The following is a 19853-nucleotide window of genomic DNA, read 5'->3' on the forward strand; positions in this document are numbered from 1 at the left end:
ATTGTGTAGGATTTTTAGTGAAAGTAGGCATTCCATGAAACTGAAATTGAACTTTATGTAAAGATCTCTACATCTTTCCACACATGCACTGATCCTTCTATGTCCAAGGCAATTTCCTCTGTAAGATTTTAAAATATTCTAACCATTACTTCCTTTTCTCCTTTCAAGAATTATTTTCATATATTTTCTTCATTTACTATGGAAACGTCAAAAACATTGAGTCTGATATCCATACATGATGACTGTATCCATAGAAATGAAATGCTCTTGCAAGACTACAAGTATCATATACCAGGCCAATATCACTTTTTTTCCATAAATAAGTACTCACTGGAAATGCTGCCCAACCAAACACTGAAGTGTTTTCACAGACTTTAGTTGTCTAAGAATCCAGTCAAATGATAACCAATTGCCAAAATCATGTTTTATTGAGGAGGATAAGTAAACAAAATCATTTCTCTCACCTCACCAGAAGATATTTATCAGTGAGCATGGTATAACATTCTTTTATAAAAATTATTCCATTCTCTATTTTTAATTAGCATTGGTGTTTTTCATTCATTTATGTCAGTAACATTCTTAAAGAATAACCACTTCCTCTTCTTCAATCAGCCAGAAGGGGCAGACTCCCTCGGTTAAGTACTGAGCTGAACTCAAGAAAGCCAGTAACAGAGAGGGAGGACTGATGATCAAAGGGATTAAGACTGGGCTGGTTTAAACCCCAAAAACAGCTGACCTGACAAAGGTTAACTCTTGAATCCCAGGCATCAGCCTGGGAATCCAGCATGGGACTGATCAAGACTCCCTGAATGTGAGTGTCAGTGAGGAGGCCTAGGTAATCTATTGAGCCTTGGGAAACAGATCAGTACCCATCCCGAGTATACACATGGACTTTGGACTTCCATCCAACAATGTGAGGTGCACTCTCACCCGGAACTCTTGGAGGAGGGTCTAGATCCAGCCCTATATGAAATGACAAACTATGGACACCCCCATGGAGGGCCTCAGCCTCCCTGGGGAAATGAGGGGATAATGGGGGGAGGGGGTTGGGGGAGGGCACGGGAGGAGGGGAGGGAAAGGGAGAAGGACCTGGAACTAACTTGGGAAGCAACCTTGTTTCTTATCTAAATTTAAACTGAAAAAAAAAAGAATAACCACTTCAGCCGGGCGGTGGTGGCACACGCCTTTAATCCCAGCACTCGGGAGGCAGTGACAGGTGGATCTCTGTGAGTTCGAGGCCAGGCTGGACCGACAGCCTCGAAAACAATAAAGAGAAACCCTGTCTCGTAAAACCAAAAAAAAAAAAAAAAAAAAAAAAAGAATAACCACTTCAATGGGGAAAAAAAGTTGCAGAATATCACTACTTAATCTACCTTTGTATTTGAACAATATTCATAGAAAGAGAGTGACATCACACGAAAAAAAACAAATTATCTGTTTAGATTTCAAGAAATTAAATTCAGCTTCTATTTCTAATAATTACTATTCCCATGTTAATTACAAAGACTAGAGTTTAAGCCAACATTTTGGATATAAAGAAATTATTCGTCTGTTTCAAGTATATATTGATCCAGTAAAAGATGGGATATCATAATATTGGGATATCAATGCATAGAAATAGACTATACTGAACGGAATCACTAAAAACACTTAATATTCATTTCCAATTATTTGTAAAATTATACTGGAATAGACTCTGATGCATATATACATATATATGTATATATGTATGTGGGTGTGGGTGTGCCTGCGCACATGTACACACACACAAAGAGACCATAACATTTCATCATTATAGTTAGTATCTTCAGCAACAAAAAGGAAGGACAACTGGGCAGTGGTGGCTCATGCCTTTAATCCTGGCACTCAGGAGGCAGAGGCAGGAGGATCTCTGTAATTTCGAGACCAGCCTGGTCTACAAGAGCTAGTTCCAGGACAACCTAAAAAGCCACAGAGAAACCATGCCTTGAAACCGCCCCCCCACGCCGCCCAAAAAAAATGAAGGACAAAAGTCATGTATATAAATCCAGAATTATAAGGTTAACTCTTAAATGTATTTAATGTTTTGCCATTTCAACTATCTTTTTGACACACAGGAAAGATATTGTTTTTTGTGATGAAGTTTGGAAGGAAATAATGAGAGTTTAAAAGAGTAATTTAAGATACAACAGCGCCTGTGACATTCCGTGAAATACTTCTGAAAAATAATAGGGAAGGCTGTTAGGACACTATCTGTCTGAATTTCCACATCAGACATTAATTCCTTAAAGTATAATATCAAACCATATATAACCAATTCATATATATATATATTTATATATGGTTTGATATATATACTCTCTGAATTCAGAGAGATGAGTTTAAAAATAACTTGTGCTCTGTTTTTCAGTTTAAATTCTCTTTTCATTTATCCCATAAAAAAGTAATGTGAAACCTTGATTGCAAATTTGACTGGATTTGGAATCAACGAAAACTCAAGCAGACAGGTATGCCTGTGGGTGATTGTTTCAATCATATCATGTATGAAATCTCACTTTAAATGTGGGGCATACCTTCTGATGACAGGTCACATAAAATGTCAATGGCAAGAAAGTATTTGCCTGCTTGCTCTTATTTTTGCTGACAATTTCATCTATCTTGCTCTTAACACAGTTCCTTAACTGGCATCAAAACCTACTTCTTCAGATTCAAATGTAGAATGAAGACCAACTGAAACATTCACCAGTGCAGATTAAACAAATGCCGGATTTTTGGCATTTCTGTCAGAGACACCCATTGTTGAACTAGCTGGACCACAACCTACATGCATCTCTAATAAATCCATTTTAGGTATACAAAAGTAGGGACATACAGACATATATACATACATACATACTTACATGCACATATTCTCTCAGCTATTTTCCTCTACCTCTAAGAAAGTATGACTAATGTAAACTCTTTAACAGATAATAAATGTCTACACATACATGTATCCAAGTTCAGTTTACATGCTGTAATAAAGGAGAATGTGCTTGTGGAATATGGGTTATTTCCATGAATATAATATCCCGTAGTGAAAATCTATTGTCATGAAATTTGTTATTGTTTTAATGTATTCTACTGAATAATTTCTGCCATTCCATTTTTTTACATCTTTCTGTGAGTTTTCATCAGGAAATGTCATAGTTGAGGTCCATTTCCAGATGTATATCACAATTCAGAAAGGTGGTAATCTAAAGCCAGGGATCTGCAGATGTTGTCTGGAGAAAGCCCACAACTTGGTTCATACTCCTTACTGTCCTCATTAGGCAAAATTTCAAGGGTCTCTTCTGCTTTTCCATAGGAACATGAATGTCTTCATGATTTTTCTCACCTTCCCATAGCTTTTACATACTAATACAATAATTTTGTAGATAGAATCCTCAACAAAAGGGGATAAAAAAGAAAAAACTCCATATTAAAGGTTAATGATTATGCTAGTAATCTGGTGGAAACCTTAAAGTTATTCACTACTATCATGTCACTGGGTTTTTAAAAATTCTACCCTGGTATCTTTTCTTAAAGAGCCTATTACATATTATTAAGACAATAAATGAGTAGGACTTATATGATGATTTTCAAATGTTTCTTATTATTAGACTTCTGTACTAATGTTTGTTAAATTAAAATTGCAATATTATTGATTTTGTTTTATGCAGCATAAAACCAATAGATATGATGCATTTCTGTGTATTAATTAAATTTCCTTAAATCAGCCTTTTATTTCTGAGCCTGACCATAGCTTCTTTCACATCCTTGTTCCTTAGGCTGTAAATCAGAGGGTTTAACATTGGAATGAGGAGGAGGTAAAAAACTGATGTCATTTTGTCTTGGTCTAGTGAGTAGGCAGAACTAGGTCTGAAATACATGAAAAGCATGGTCCCCTGGAAAATCCCAACTGCAGTCAGGTGGGATGCACAGGTGGAGAAAGCTTTGGAACGACCCCCAGCAGAGCTGATCTTTAAGACTGATGAGATGATGTAACAATAGGAGACGAGGACTCCTGAGATGGTGCTGAGTTCAATGAAACCAAAAAGAGTAAATAATACCAGTTCATTCAGCTGTGTATCTGAACAGGAAAGGAGTAAAACAGCAGGGAAATCACAAAAGAATTGGTTGATACGGGTAGAGCCGCAGAAACATAAGGTGAATGCCAATGAGGTACGTATCAAACCATCTATAGTTCCCAACAGATAGATTCCAGTAATAAACTGGTAACAAAGTCTACTGGACATGTCCACAGCATACATCAGGGGGTTGCTTATGGCTTTATACCTATCAAAGGCCATCACTGCCAGAAGCATGCACTCAATATCTATAAAGGTACATACTAATAAGAATTGTATGAAGCAGCCAACAAAGGAAATTGGATTATTTTCTATTAGAAGGTCCAACAACATCTTTGGTCCCACTGCGGAGGAATACGACAGATCAGAGAAGGCAAGGTGACTGAGGAAGAAGTACATTGGTGTGTGAAGTTGGGGATCCATTTTGATCAAAATGATCATTCCGACATTTGCCAGCAGAATAATAAGATAAACAACTAGAAACACAGCAAATAAACCCCCTTTCATGTCAGGGTTACTAGAAATTCCCAGCAGGAAAAAATCGGGTAATGAAGAGCAGTTTTCCTCATCCATTCTTCTTTTTATTTCTTGGTCTAAATAATTACAAAAGAATTGTCAATGTCATATTAGATTAGGCTTTTCATTTCTCAAATGCTGCTGCCTAGTAAATGCAGGAAAATATTATTGTTAGTTGGCATGACATGTTGCTATGTACGTGAAGTAAACTGAGGAAACAGCCTTGGTGCATGGTACTTTTAATATTGCTTTATCATTGGCAAAAAATACTCTAATGTAGTAGCATAGTCAAGATTCATTTGAAAATATACATATGTTACTCTGGCACTCATTACTAGGCAATGCATTTCAAATAAATACAATCTTATCCAGATTTAATATAATAGAAAGAAAAGATTAAATTGCCCAGAAAGGCATACAGAACATCCCAACACTTAATCAAAAAATCATTGTTATTACATTTGTTGAATTCACTACACTGTTGGTAACAGGTTAATTATGAAACTAAATGAACTTTTCAGATAATAGTAATTAATGTGGAGTTTTTGTGTTTCTAATTATATGCTGAATATTTAAACATGATCCTAGAACACATTTTACTGGAATACCAACTATATCTAACTTTTCAAATCTTATACAAAGCAAATAAAAGTAGTAGAATATCTTAAATACCAACAAGAACACATTTCTGATGATCAAGAGGCAAACTATATCACTTCAGAATAACAATAAGCCATTTGCTTTCCATTCCTCAACTGCCTTTCCCATATGTCCACAAAAAGCAAAATTTTATTTTGTCCTATTTTAACCTATAGCCATTCATAAGTATACCTGAAATAAGGGCACCCTGTTGTCATTTCTCTGGTACAGGAAGAGCAATTTGATAACATTTGTTTTCAATTATGACTGTTGGGATTAAATTCTCTTGAGGCTCTTCCTTCCCATCTCCATGTAATCATAATGTGAATAATTAGATTCCAGGCTCAGGAGTCTTTGACTGGGAATCCTGAGAAAACTGTCCCCATGGCTCTTATTACAACTCCTTACCCTTCACTCAATTTGATAATTTGTATTGGTGACAATTTTTAATGAAACTTGGCACTTAAGACAACTAAAATTGACCTTTTATGGATAATTTCCAGATCTTTTATTGTTTATCAAACTTGTCCATTTCCTAGACTACCTCTTCCAACTTCAATTTTGAAAAAGTAATCATCTAGTAAACTAGTTTACTTTGATTTTTATTGAAAACTTTTTACATAAAATATTTTATCACAATTTTCTCTCCCAGAATTCCTTATAGATACTTCCCACCTCCACATCCAATTACAGATTCTTTTAATCTTTATCTCATTAGAAAACAAAAAATTAATAATAACACTTTTTAAACGCCAAGAAACACACAAATACAAAGAAAAATATAAAGAGTAAAAAAATATACAAATGAAAGAGCAACAAGAACCCCCCCCCAAAAATATACGAAACAAACCAATATGAGACAAAAGGTCTACAAGAATAGGGGGAGAACAGGATGAGAAATAACATAATAGAGGGAGTCATAGGTTTAAAGAGAGATCTGGCACCAGTGAGACCTCTAACGATCTAAAAGGATGACACCAACTGGCAAGCTAAGCAATAGTGGAGAGACTACCTTAAATGCCCATTCCTGATAATGAACTTGACGTCTACCTTATTTGCCATCCTAGGACCTTCATCCAGTGACTGATGGAAGCAGAGGTGAACACCCACAATTAAACACTGAACTACACCCATGGAACCCAGTGACAGAGAGAGAGGAACCAGGAGCAAATTGTCAAAAAACGGGCTGGCGAAACCAGAAGAGACAGTTGATCTGAACAAGGGGGAGCTCTTGGACCCCAGATCAACAGCTGGATGGCCAGTATGGGACTGATTCAGATCCCTGAGTGTGAGAGTCAGTGAGGAGGCCTGGGAAAACTATGAGGCCCTGGGCAGTAGATCGGTGTTTATCCCTGGCATACAAACGGACTTTGTGTATCCATAACACAAAGAGGGATGATCTCTCAGTCTGGACTCCTTAGGGAAGGGCCTGGACCCTGCCCTGAGTGAAATGACAGACTTTGGATATCCCCTATGTGGAAGGAAGTGGGGATAGGGTGGGAGGCTGGATGGGATGGTGGGAGAGTGCTGGAGGAGGCTAGGAAGAGAGAACTGGGATTGACATTTGAAGCAAGCTATTTAAAATTAAAGTAACAAAAATATCATTGAATTAATTTTATTTTGTACATCTACTACTGAAAATGCGGCCAATCCTTAAGGGTATTTAATATAACCTGTTAGACTCCTTTGGAGAAAACTAATTTTCCTTGCTCAGAGATAGAAGCCCATGTTTCTTTCTTCCTGTCCATGTTTGGGCATCATCTTGTTTGAATTTGTGAAGGGCAATTGCCTGATGCCACAGTTTCTGTGAATGTGTGTGTGTGTGTGTGTGTGTGTGTGTGTGTGTGTGGTGTGTGTGTGTGATTTTGTGTCTAGTCTTTCTGAGAGTCATCTATCTCCTTTGTGTCTTACAATCTTTTACCTCTTCTTCTTCAGAGGATCCTGAGATACTAATGGGAAAAAATTTAAAAAGACATCTGATTTAGAACTAAGTCTTCAAAAATCTCCCAGTCTCTAACTAAGCATTGCCCATTTTAGGTGTCTGTGTTAGTTCCCATCTACTCTAAGAGAAAACATCCCTGATGATATCTGAGGGTGGCACTGATCTGTAGATATAACAAATGTCATTAAGAGTCATTTTATTGCTATGTTCCTTTAGCAGTGCAATAGAATTTGGTTTCCCCTAGGCCCATGGACTATCCAGCCTAAAGGTTCATATGTTCACAGACAGCTTCAAGTATTTTTCATTGCTGTGTAAATTTACCCTCATATCCACATCAGTCATACCTTTTTCAATTACTTAATGTCTGAACAATATTCGCAACACCTGTAGTATTTCTCGTGATCTCTGCTATACGAGACTGTTTGCCCACAACCTGACCTGCATTCCCAGGAATCCTTCCATGGTGATGAACCAAGGAACACTAAATGAGGAATCACTAAAAGGGTGATACTAAATACTTGAAGGTCATTTAGTGTTCAAAAAAGTGAAAGTAAAGTTTTTATGAGTATTGTTCAAGTGTATCAGAAATAATGCATATTTTAAAATGTACAATAGGTAAATACTCTAATTAAAGAGCAAGCAGTCTACATTTTAGGTTTGTTGTTATTTACAGAGCAGGAATTTGTGGAAGAAATTTTGCCCTCAATTCCAAGTCTCCAATATTTGTCAAATTGCCATATCCTCAACTCCCTTTGTATTATCTTAGTAATGTCTTAAAAATTTACTCCATACCTTTTATTTATGTCAAATCTTAAATTAAGCTTGTAGTAACCTCTCATTTCACTTTGAAGTTACGCCTACATGCCATTCTAAATTTGTGTATTTTGAATTATCATTCTTTTGGCAGTGGTCTTTGACAAAACAAACTGTGAATTTAATTTTAGACCATTAATATTATGCTTTTATATTTACCTATAGTTATATACATATTTGTAAAATATCCATACATGTTTCTCATTATATATTATGTATATTTCCTTAACAAGCGTATTATATAGAAAGAAACTATTGAAAGACCCCAGGCGGGGGACTTTCACGGGAGGGAGACCCGAACCCAAGGAACAACGAGACCACGAGCTTGGATGCAACAGCAAGAGGCTTTATTGATAATACACGGGTACCCGGGGCATCTCAGTCTCGGGAACTGAGAGGCCCGAGCTGGGGACTCAGGGGTTCTTTTATAGCAAAAAGCGCAGTACAGAAGCGAGAAGCCTAGTTACAGGACCCTGATTGGGCAATTTAAATGAGGCTGGGGCTCAGAACGAGGGCAATTGAGGTTTTGCTTGGAACTCAAGTCTCGGCCTTGGCCCTATCTGAGGAACAACTGGTCTCTGTGCTTGCCCAATCTTGCTGGGCTGGCCACCTGGTCACAGCAGACACCCAAAGCCCGTGTCCTTGGGCAGAGCTCCCTTCTGATAGGCAATGACTATGCAGCTGGGGGGGAACGGAATTTTCCATAAGCCTCAGCTGCCTGTGTATACTGGGCCGGGATCTTTCACTATGATATTAGAAGTAACATAAAGTTTCAAGAATATTATTGAAATGTCTTAACATATTCTAAAAGACTTGCTTTCTAGAAATTTCTGAATGCAGTATAATGAAGAAAATAAGGCATCCAGTCTTAATTATGATGACATTCTTTTCACTAATATGATAAAATATTTCAGTAATTTCTTTACTTAAATAAAACTCCTGGTGGTCTACATAGTCTTTAAAATATAAAAAAGTGACATTATGTGTGAGTTTTCAGTCTACACAAAGAAATATTCTCCTGGGCAGTAAGATTAAGAACATGTTACAGAACAGACTGCCAGAATGAAGCACAACAAATTATTTTGTTTTATAGAAGTGATATAATGTGTTAATCATTTACAGATATACAGACGTTTGTGTTAATATAGTTATTTCATATTATACTAAAGTCCAATAGATATGAACAACCAGTTTACAAAAATAAAATACTAAAGATAATGATAATTCAGGATATGTGTGTAAATATTCCAAGTGATTTCAGTCTTCACAAATTACATGGGAGAGCAATAATAATACCACAATTGCTTTTTGAGGGAAGTATTATTGATATAAATGTTTTTTAATTTGTGTAATACTTTAGATTAAGATGATGCAAAGAATTTTGTCTAGGACATTTTCTTCAGTGATACACACACAGTTCATTAGGACTTAGAGATGCCCACAGTAGTGAAGAGCACCTTTATGTTTCTAGCAGTAACAAGGTCATGAATTTCTTCATGTAATCATTTTCCTAAACCACTGCTGCTTTCACGACTGAATATACTGCTAATAGATTGTGGATGCTCTAGGAGATGAGACAAGATTAGAAGAATTTAGAATATTTCTATCTGAAGCATTTCCTGATTTGATATCTTCCTATCTTCACATTGTTTCCAGTCAGATTTGAATTGTATGGAACTGCTCCACCATGCCAGCTGTGCCCTCAAAAGATCTAACCCATGACTTCTGAATTATTAATGCCAGATATTTGTCACACTGTTAAAAGATTCTCACTACAGGCTAAGGAGCTCAGCTGTTAAGATCAGTTGTTCTTATGTGTAGAAATGGAGTCTGGTTCCCAGCACCCACACTGGACAGCTAACAACTACTCATAACTCAGGTTTCAGGGGATCTAATGCTCACTTCTGACAACTTTGGAGGTACACATTCATACATAGAAGTGTACATATACACGGGCACCCACTGTGGTGATATATTATTTATGATTTATTTTAGCTAGCCTAAGGGTTCAGAAAGAAAACCAGCCTCAAGCTTTAGAGATCAGGCAGTGGTGATACACACCTTTAATACCAGCAGCCATAGAGCTGGTGTTGATGGTACATTCCTTTAATCCCAGGACTCATAATTAAAAGGTAGACAGATCTCTGTAAGTTGAAGACCACATTGACTACACAAAATTGATCCATTCCTAAAATAAACAGGTCACACAAAAGTGATCTCAGCAGTTGGGATCACATGCCTTTAATCCCAGCACTAGGGAGGCAGAGACAGGAAAGGACTATAAGGAGGAGGAGACAAGAACTCACAGTTTTTCACCTCTGGGGATTTGGGGAGACAGGATTGCCATTTCAGCTGGGTAGTGGTAAAATTTACTGACTTCAGTATTTTGTTTCTCTACTTGAAGCTTGAACCCCAATATCTTTCTTTGGGTCTTTTATTTGTTTCAGTACAACACACATATTAACATACATAAAAATTACAAATACCCTCATAACTGGTAAAACTTGAATGTCATTTTATAATTCACTCTCATTTTTTGAGTGATCTGATATGGATTAAAAGAGAAATTTGTTTACTATTGTAGACCTTGTAATAGATCCCAGCCCAAACCAAGTAATAAGTCTGCTACCCATTAAAATGAAGACAATAATGTGTTGGGGAAGTCCTGTGTATATGTCAATAAAGCACTGTTGGCCAATAGGGAACCAAGATAGGTGGGACTAGGAGTCCAGGAGGACTCTGGGTAGGAGAAACACGAGAGTCAAGATGTAAAACCATGGGGTAGGAAGCCCGGAAACTTCCCCGGTAAGAGATATACTTAGATTAATAATTACTTAAGTCAGAGCTAGCCAGTAAGAAACAAGCAAGGACAACAGCTTCATATAGCCTACTGTGTGTTTATTTGGGACTGATGCAGCTCTGGAACCAGGCTGGCAGGAAGGCTTCTCTCAAGGAAAAGGCTTTCTTTTACAAAAATAATGCATTTGTTTTGCCTGAAAGTTAAACTAGTATTGAACATTAACATTGTTTAAGAATGAAAGCTGCCCAACTTCTTGACAAATTATCCTACCAGATGTCTCTCTGTCTTTAGCAAAAACTCTAACTACCCAAAACTGACTTCAATTAGCTGCTGAATATTTGATGTGAAACTGGTCAACTTATAAAAGAAAGTAAAGTGAGTATAAAACAACCTACACTCCATGTGCATCTTCTTCACACATTCCCATTTTCAAAATTCTTGATGCTGTTGAACATTTCAACACTGATAAAAACATAACGTTTATGATTACTCTGATGACTAATCATTTGACTTCCCATTTCTATTGAAGTCCCTTAAAGCTAAATGTCAGGGAGTCACCATGTGATCCCAGGAGGAGAGAAAGCAAGTCTAGCTTTCTTGATCAAGATGTAGAACTCTCAGCACCTTCTCCAGCACCATGTCTGACTCAATGTCACCATGTCCCAGCATGGTGATAAAGGAATGAACCTCTGAAACTGCATTGCATTCTCATACATCATGTCTCAAGTTTGTGATCTCAGCACTTGAAAGAGGCTGTAGCAAGAACACTACCGTGAGTTCAAGGATGCTTGGAATACAGGGTTTTATGAATAGAGCAATAATGAAGTGTTACACTGAAAACTTCAAATTTCAGGAGAAATGGCAGAAGCCACTAGAAAATGAAAAGAAATTCCATGCTCATGAAATAGTAGAATTATTATTGTGAAAATGACCATCAAAGAGTTATTTCAATCCCAATTAAAATGCTCAAAATGTTCTTCAGAGAAATATATTTTTTAAACTCCTAAAATTCATGAATTCTGAACAAAAACTTTTCAAATTTTATTATTATATTGTTAAATATTTCATATAGAAACCTATCTAACCTATATCAAGTAATATGATTCTGTTATTAAAAAAAGCATGATGCTATCACAAAAAGTAGATAGGTAGATCAATGTAACAAAACAGAATAGCCAGACTTTTTTATTTGAATAAGAAACAAGCTTGCTACACATGTCAATTCCAACTCCCTCTCCCTTCCCTCCTCCCTGGGACTTCCCCTCCAGCCCCCCACCCCATTTCCCCTCCACTCCTCAGGGAGGATGAGGCCCTTCATGGTGCATCTCCAAAATCTGTCATATCACCCCAGGCAGGGGCTAGGCCCTCCCCCATATGTACAGGCTGAGAGAGCATCCCTTTGTGTGGAATGGGCTCCCAAAGTACATTTGTATGCCAGGGATAAATATTGATCTGCTACCCGAGGCCCCATAGATTGCCAAGGCCTCCTCACTGACCCCACGCTCACAGGGTCTGGATCAGTCCCATGCTGGCCTGTCAGCCATCAGTCTGGGATACATGAGCATCCCCTTGTTCAAGTCAGCTGTTTCTGTGGATTTCACCAGCCCAGTCTTGACCCCTTTGCTCATCACTCCTCCCTCTCTACAATAAGTGCACATAATTACAGCCACCTGATATTCAACAAAAGCACACACTGGAGTAAAGACATCATCTCCAACAAATGGATCTGGGAAAACTGAATGTCCACATATAGAAGATTGAAATTAGACCATTATCTATGACTCTGCACAAAGATCAAGTACATTGACTCAAAGGCCTCAGTGTGAAACCCAAAACTCTGAAAGAGCTATATGAAATCATAAGCAGTACCCTACAGGACAGAGGTGCAGGAAAGTGTAGCGAGCTGCAGGTGTGTTCACAGCTACAGTGCTACCATACTTCACAACGATACAAGGCTAAGGACTAAGGATGAAAATAAAGACAAAGTCAGCGGCTCATTCTTGCAAGGAAAATGGCATTTATTATTACAAGAGTGGAGCCTTACATACCAAAGGCAGGTATGGTGGAAAAACACCAAGGTCGGAAGCCTATGTTCCCAGGGCTCTACCGCAAAGGGGTGGGCCAAAAACAGGAATTAGCATTTAGACAATAAACAGGAACTTGCATGCAGGTCTTACTGGGAGGAGGGGATGATAAATGTTTTGCTAAAAGCTCCTAGTAACAAGCAGTCAACAGACCCCAATGGGGGAAGGGTGCAACAGGAAGGTGCTTTCTGAACAGGACTCTAATCTCTCAAGAATTAAGCCAACAGATTGGGGCCTTTGTATAGCAAAGAACCAATCCAGTGAAGGGAAAGTTCACAGAGATTGAGAAAGAATCTTTGCCATGAAGTTAAAGATTAAGATCTAGAATATAGAACTTAAAAAACAAAGAATCAAGAAAGCCAATGAACCAATCAAAAATTGGACTACCCATCTGAACATGGAGTTCTCAAAAGAAGAAATAAGATTAAGAAATCTCTTGAAGTGTTCTATAACTTCAGCAATTAGGGAAATGCAAATTAAAACTATGGTGAGGTTTCATTTTACCCTAGTCAGAATGGCTAAGATCAAGGAAACCACTGACAACAAATCTTGGCAGTGATGTGGGGAAATTGGAACCCTCATTGACTGTTGGTGGGACTACCAATTGTTACAGCCACTGTGGAAATCAGGCTGGAGCCTTCTTCAAAAGCTAAAAATAGAGTTACCAAATAGCATATACATTTACCATATAACAGCTATAACACTCATTGACATATACCCAAAGACTTGATATCCTGCTACAGAAATACTTGCTCAGTTGTGTTTATTTTGTATGTTTTTAATTGTATGAAAATGTATATGCAATGGACTTCATTTTTTCCAGTTTAAAGTGTACAATTCAGAGACCATTCATAGGCACAATTTTTGCACTATTTCCACAACTTTTCATCACTCCAAACAGGAACTTTGTACCCATTAAAACAACATCCCATTTATTCATGTTATTAACACCTGGAAACTGCTATATTATTTTCTGCTGATATGGATTTGCCTGCTGTAGGTAGTTGATATAAGTAGAAGCAGATAATATTTTTTGTGCCTGGCTTGTTTCATTTAGCAACATGTCTTCTAGTTTCTCCTGTGTTATAATATCAGCATATAAAGGCAGATTCCATTGTGTTTATGTGTTACATTCTGTTTATCCATTCACCTGTTTGTGAAAACTAGGTTGTTCTTACCTTTCAGCTGTTATAAATAATGTAACAAATGTAACAATGAACATAAGGGTACAGTATCTTTTTTAGTTTTTTTGAGGACTGGAACTGTTGAATCCTATGGTACATTTGTGTTTAATGTTTTGAAGAACCATTATACTATTTGTTTTACAGTAGCTACACCATTTTGCATTCCCTAGCAAAGCAAGGATTTTTCCATATCCTTGCCAGTCTTAGTACTTCCCAGTTTGTAAATAACAGCTATCCTAATGAGTGGGAAGTGCTATTTCATTGTGGCATTGACTTGAAATTGATGGCTAACACAGGTGTGTATTGTAATGTGTTTTAAATTTGCTTCTACTTACATTGCTTCTTTGGTGGAATGTTTAATTCTTTTTTCTTTTTTCACTTGTGTTGTTTGCTGTTGTTGCTAAGTTTCAGGTCTTTATATACTGTAAGTATAAATTCATATATATATATGTATATTCCAAATATTTTCTCACATTCTGAGAATTATCATTGCACTTTCCACATTATCTCTATATATTATTCTTGCTCCCTATGGCAAATTATTATGAAGAGCTAATCAAAAAGTAACATCAAGTATATGATAAACTATGTGAAAATGTCCCTGTGGAATTAAAAGATACACTTTATAAAATCACAGTTATTTTAGGTCAAGAAGACTGGTGCACTGAAGAAGTAATTAAGAAGATAATAGATACTGAACTGAAAGACTTAACTTGTGAAAATATATTCTATTCTCTGAGAGTGATGTGTGCAGATAAAATTTGATCTAATGAAGGCATAATTTTGATTTATATAGCTGTTTCCCTTTTTCAACTACAAACACTGAGGAAAGGAAAATGGGTAATGATAAAGGTTGCAGATTCTGGCAGCATCCTAGAGTGCTAGTGTTAACAGACTTCTGCTCAGCTCTCAGCCATGTAAGTTTTGCTTGAGGAGGTTTGGTGGGTAGTTCAAAGTCTACCTCAGAGCTGAGCCAAGCAAGGGCATATAATTTTAGTTCATGTAAGAATCAAACACCGAAAGAGCTAACAAGCATGTTCCATGTCTCAGTCCTCAGAGATGAAGGAGGAAATCTGGGAAGCTGACAGGAACTTGACTTTGTGACAAGCATTCTTTGTGATTCTGAATTCACTGATCCATGGAACACAGTTTAAGAACCTCTGCTGGGTCCTTTAGTTTACCCAGAAAACTGGTGTGTAATTTTCCCTACAATATACCAAGACCATATAACATTATGCCATTCAGTTGATGAGAAGAAACACAGTTTTCAGTAACATGGTATACATAAATGGTAATACATGAAGTCAGTTATGTGAATTTGGGAATAAAGAGTCATGTTCAATTTTTTAAAAAGCTGAATGTCAGAATACAAATGTTCATTGAGTGTAAAATATCTCCTGTAGGTTCATATATTGAATTTTTGGTCTCCAAATGGTGATTGATACTGTTTTAGAAAGTCTTCAGGAACCAGAGCTCAAGGTCCACTACTACTTATTGTCTGTAATTTGTTTCCTTTTTTTCATCAACATATGCATCTGCAATGCAAACTCCAGCCACCACTGAGACAGCTCTTGCCATGTCTTTACTTTTATTTGCTATTAAGAATGCTAACCAAAAGACAGAGAGAGAGCATGCTAATTAACAAAATCAGGGAAGAAAAAGGGGACATAACAACGGACTCTGAGGAAATCCAGAGAATCATCAGGGCATACTTTGAAAATCTGTACTCCACAAAATTTGAAAATTTAAAGGAAATGTGTTGGGGAAGTCCTTTGTTAATAAAGCACTGTCTGGCCAATAGGGAATCTAGATAGGAGGGACTAGGAGTCCAGGAGGATTCTGGGAAGGAGAAACACAGGAGAGTTCGACATGTAACACATGGGGTAGGAAGCCCGGAACTATTCTCCGGTAAGAGACATACTTAGATTAACAATTATGGGTTAATTACTTAAGTCAGAGCTAGCCAGTAAGAAACAAGCAAGGCCAACAGGTTCATAATTAATACAGCGTCTTATGTGTTATTTGGGGACTACATAGCGGCAGAGCCCAGGCAACTGGCAGGGGATAAACCAAAGCGGCTAGCAAGGAAAAAGCTGCCCTTTACAGAAATGGACAATTTCCTGGATAGATATCACCTGCCAAAACTAAATCAAGAACAGATAAACAATCTAAACAGACGTATAACCCCTAATGAAACAGAAGCAGTCATCAAAAGTCTCCCAAACAAAAAAAGCCCAGGCCCAGATGGCTTCCGTGCAGAATTCTACCAGAAATTCAAAGAAGAGCTAATTCCAATACTCCTCAAAGTATTCCACACAATAGAAGCATGAGGCTCACTGCCAAACTCTTTCTACGAAGCTACAATTACCTTGATACCCAAGCCACACAAAGACACAACTAAGAAAGAGAACTATAGACCAATTTCCCTCATGAACATCGATGCAAAAATACTCAATAAAATAGTCACAAACCGGATTCAAGAACACATCAGAAAAATCATCCACCATGATCAAGTAGGCTTCATCCCAGGAATGCAGGGATGCTTCAACATTAGAAAATCTATCAGTGTAATCCACCATATTAACAAACTGTGAAAGAAAAACCACATGATCATCTCATTAGATGCTGAAAAAGCCTTTGACAAAACCAGCACCTCTTCATGATAAAGGTCCTAGAGAGATCAGGGATAACAGGAACGTACCTGAATATAATAAAAGCAATATAAAGTAAACCAACAGCTAACATCAAACTAAATGGAGAGAAACTCAAAGCAATTCCTTTAAAATCAGGAACAAGTCAAGGCTGTCCACTCTCTCCATATCTCTTCAATATTGTACTTGAAGTTCTAGCTACAGCAATAAGACAACAAAAGGAGATAAAGGGGATACAAATAGGAAAAGAAGAAGTCAAACTTTCACTATTTGCAGATGATATGATAGTTTACATAAGTGACCCAAAAAACTCCGCAAGGTTACTCCTAGAGCTGATAAACACCTTCAGCAATGTGGCAGGATACAAGGTAAACTCAAAAAAAAATCAGTGGCCCTATTATATACAGATGATGAAGTGACTGAGAAAGAAATCAGAGAAACATCACCCTTTACAATAGCCAAAAACAGCATCAAATATCTGGGGATAATGCTAACCATGGAAGTGAAAGACCTGTATATCAAGAACTTTGTGTCTTTAAAGAAAGAAATCAAAGAAGGTACCAGAAAATGGAAAGATCTCCCATGCTCTTGGATTGGTAGGATCACATAATAAAAATGGTAATCTTGCCAAAACCAGTCTACAGATTCAATGCAATCCTTATCAACATTCCATCACAATTCTTCAAGGACCTGGAAAGAACATTAATCAACTTTATATGGAAAAACAAAAGGCCCAGGATAGCCAAAACAACCCTATACAATAAAGGAACTTCAGGAGGCATCACCATACCTGACTTCAAGCTCTATTATAGAGCTATAGTTCTGAAAACAGCTTTGTATTGGCACAAAAATAGGCAGGTAGACCAATGGAACCGAATCAAAAGCCCTAATTTTAACCCACACACCTATGAACACTTGATTTTTGACAAAGAAGCTAAAACTGTACAATGGAAAAAAGAAAGCACCTTCAACAAATTGTGCTGGCATAACTGGGTACTGGTATGCAGAAGACTGCAGATAGATCCATGTTTATCACCTTGTACAAAAATTAAGTCCAAATGGATCAAAGATCTCAACATAAATCCAGCCAAATCTGCTCCACTATGTTCATAGCAGCATTATTTGTAATAGCCAGAACCTGGAAGCAACCTAGATGCCCCTCAACTGAAGAGTGGATAGAGAAAATGTGGTACATTTACACAATGGAGTACTACTCAGCAGAAAAAAACAATGGAATCTTGAAATTCGCAGGTAAATGGATAGCACTGGAAGAAACCATCCTGAGTGAGGTAACCCAGTCGCAAAAAGACAAACATGGTATGTACTCACTCATATATGGATGTTAGACATGGATCAGGATAGTGCTAGTCTGCACTTCCACTGATAGAGAGTCTGGGAAACAGGAATGAACCTAAAAGTGACAGAGAGAGAGGAGTGATGAGCAAATTGGCAAAGAATGGGCTGGCAAAACCAGCAGAGACAGCTGATCTGAACAGAGGAGAGCTCTTGGACCCCAGAGTGACAGTGGGGATGCCAGCATGGGACTGATCTGGATCCCCCAAATGTGAGTGTCAGCGAGAAGGCCTGGGCAACCTATGGGGCCCTGAGCTGTGGATCAGTGTCTATCCCTGGAATACAAACAGTCATTCTGTGCCTATAGCACAAAGAGGGATGCTCTCTCAGCCTGGACTCTTTGGGGAGTGCCTGGACCCTACCCAGAGTGAAATGACAGACTCTAGATATCCCCTATGTGGAAGGATTTGGCAATAGGGTGGGAGGGTGGGGGGGAAGGGAAGTGGGGGAGGAGGGGAGGGAGAGGGAACTGGGATTGACATGTAAAACAAGCTATTTAAAATTAAAATAAAAAATTATAATAAAAAAAGAGAGGGCATTAACTTGCTAGTATTCTGAGATGTCTTTCCAGAGGGAGGAAGTACAAAATTGATCTTGGTGAGTTCCCTTCCTAGTTTGCCTTTATATTTTCTTTTGTTTTTAATTTAGTAAATATACAAAATAATGGTGTTCTATTTTATTGGTTAAACTTGTGCCCTGGCAATTCAATACAGGCACATAATAATCCTGTTTACTTCTAGCCGCAACAGTTTATCATCTGTTTTCTGCCCTTCATTTTCCCTTCCTCCCTATAAGTCCCTTTCCCACATTTGTGTCTTTGTTTTCTTTTATGACCTGCTGACTTCAACCAGTATTCTGTATGACCAACATGGGGTTGGAAATATCTGCTAGAGTCTATTGGGCCCATTGTTAGATATACAACTGGAAACAATGACTGCCCCTCCCCCAGAAACCATCACTATTCAATAATAGTCCATGAGGGAGAAGTAGGGTTCCATGAACCTGTCCTGTCCATGATTGGCTGTATACATGCCCAGTCTCATGCAGACCCAGTGTAGGCTGCTAAAAAAATGCTGATCAGTTGGGCAGTGGTGGCACAAGCCTTTAATCCCAACACTCGGGAGGCAGAGGCAGGAGGATCTCTCTGAGTTTGAGGCTAGGCTGGACCGACAGCCTCCAAAATAATACAGAAAACCCCTGTCTTGTAAAAACCAAAAAAAAAAAAAGGAATGCTGATCAAGACCCCCTGAATGTGGGTGTTAGTGAGGAGGCCTAGGCAATCTATTGGGCCTTGTATAGTAGATCAGTATTTATCCCTGGCATACAAATGTACTTTGGGTACCCATCCAACAATGAGAGATGCACTCTCACCCTGGACTCTTGGGGGAGTGTCTAGGCCCTGCCCTGGATGAAATGACATACTATGGACACCCCCATGGATGCCCTCACCCTCCCTGGGAAATGAGGAGGTATTGAGAGGATTGGTGAGGGCATGGGAGGAGGGTAGGGAAAAGGAGAGGGACCTGGGATTGACATGTGAAGCAACCTTGTTTCTAATTTAAATTTAAATTTAGAAATAAAAATTAAAAAAAGAATGCTTTCCAAATAAGGTACCTGACAGACTAGGACCTCAACATGTATTGAGGTTCACCAACAGACCACTTGCATCAATGCAATGGATTCTTCGTCCATATTTCACATCATCGAATCTCACTGTGATACTGACATGAAGCATAGGTTGTTTGGGGGTGTATATACAACAAAGCAAGTGTGTCTGTGAGTT

The 19853-nt window shown here is 38.0% G+C and overlaps 1 protein-coding gene across 1 annotated transcript; it reads right to left on the minus strand.

Annotated features, from left to right (window-relative positions):
* Positions 1 to 3728: 3728 nt before the first annotated feature.
* Positions 3729 to 4667, minus strand: LOC101839080 (olfactory receptor 5W2-like). The gene has a single exon (XM_005064591.3). The coding sequence runs from the start codon at positions 4659 to 4661 to the stop codon at positions 3729 to 3731; it is 933 nt and encodes a 310-aa protein (XP_005064648.1). The 5' UTR covers positions 4662 to 4667.
* Between the last annotated feature and the right edge of the window lie 15186 nt (positions 4668 to 19853).

The sequence above is a fragment of the Mesocricetus auratus genome, unplaced genomic scaffold (genome assembly GCF_017639785.1).
Source record: "Mesocricetus auratus isolate SY011 unplaced genomic scaffold, BCM_Maur_2.0 Super-Scaffold_100004, whole genome shotgun sequence".
In the NCBI taxonomy this organism is placed as follows: Eukaryota; Metazoa; Chordata; class Mammalia; order Rodentia; family Cricetidae; genus Mesocricetus; species Mesocricetus auratus.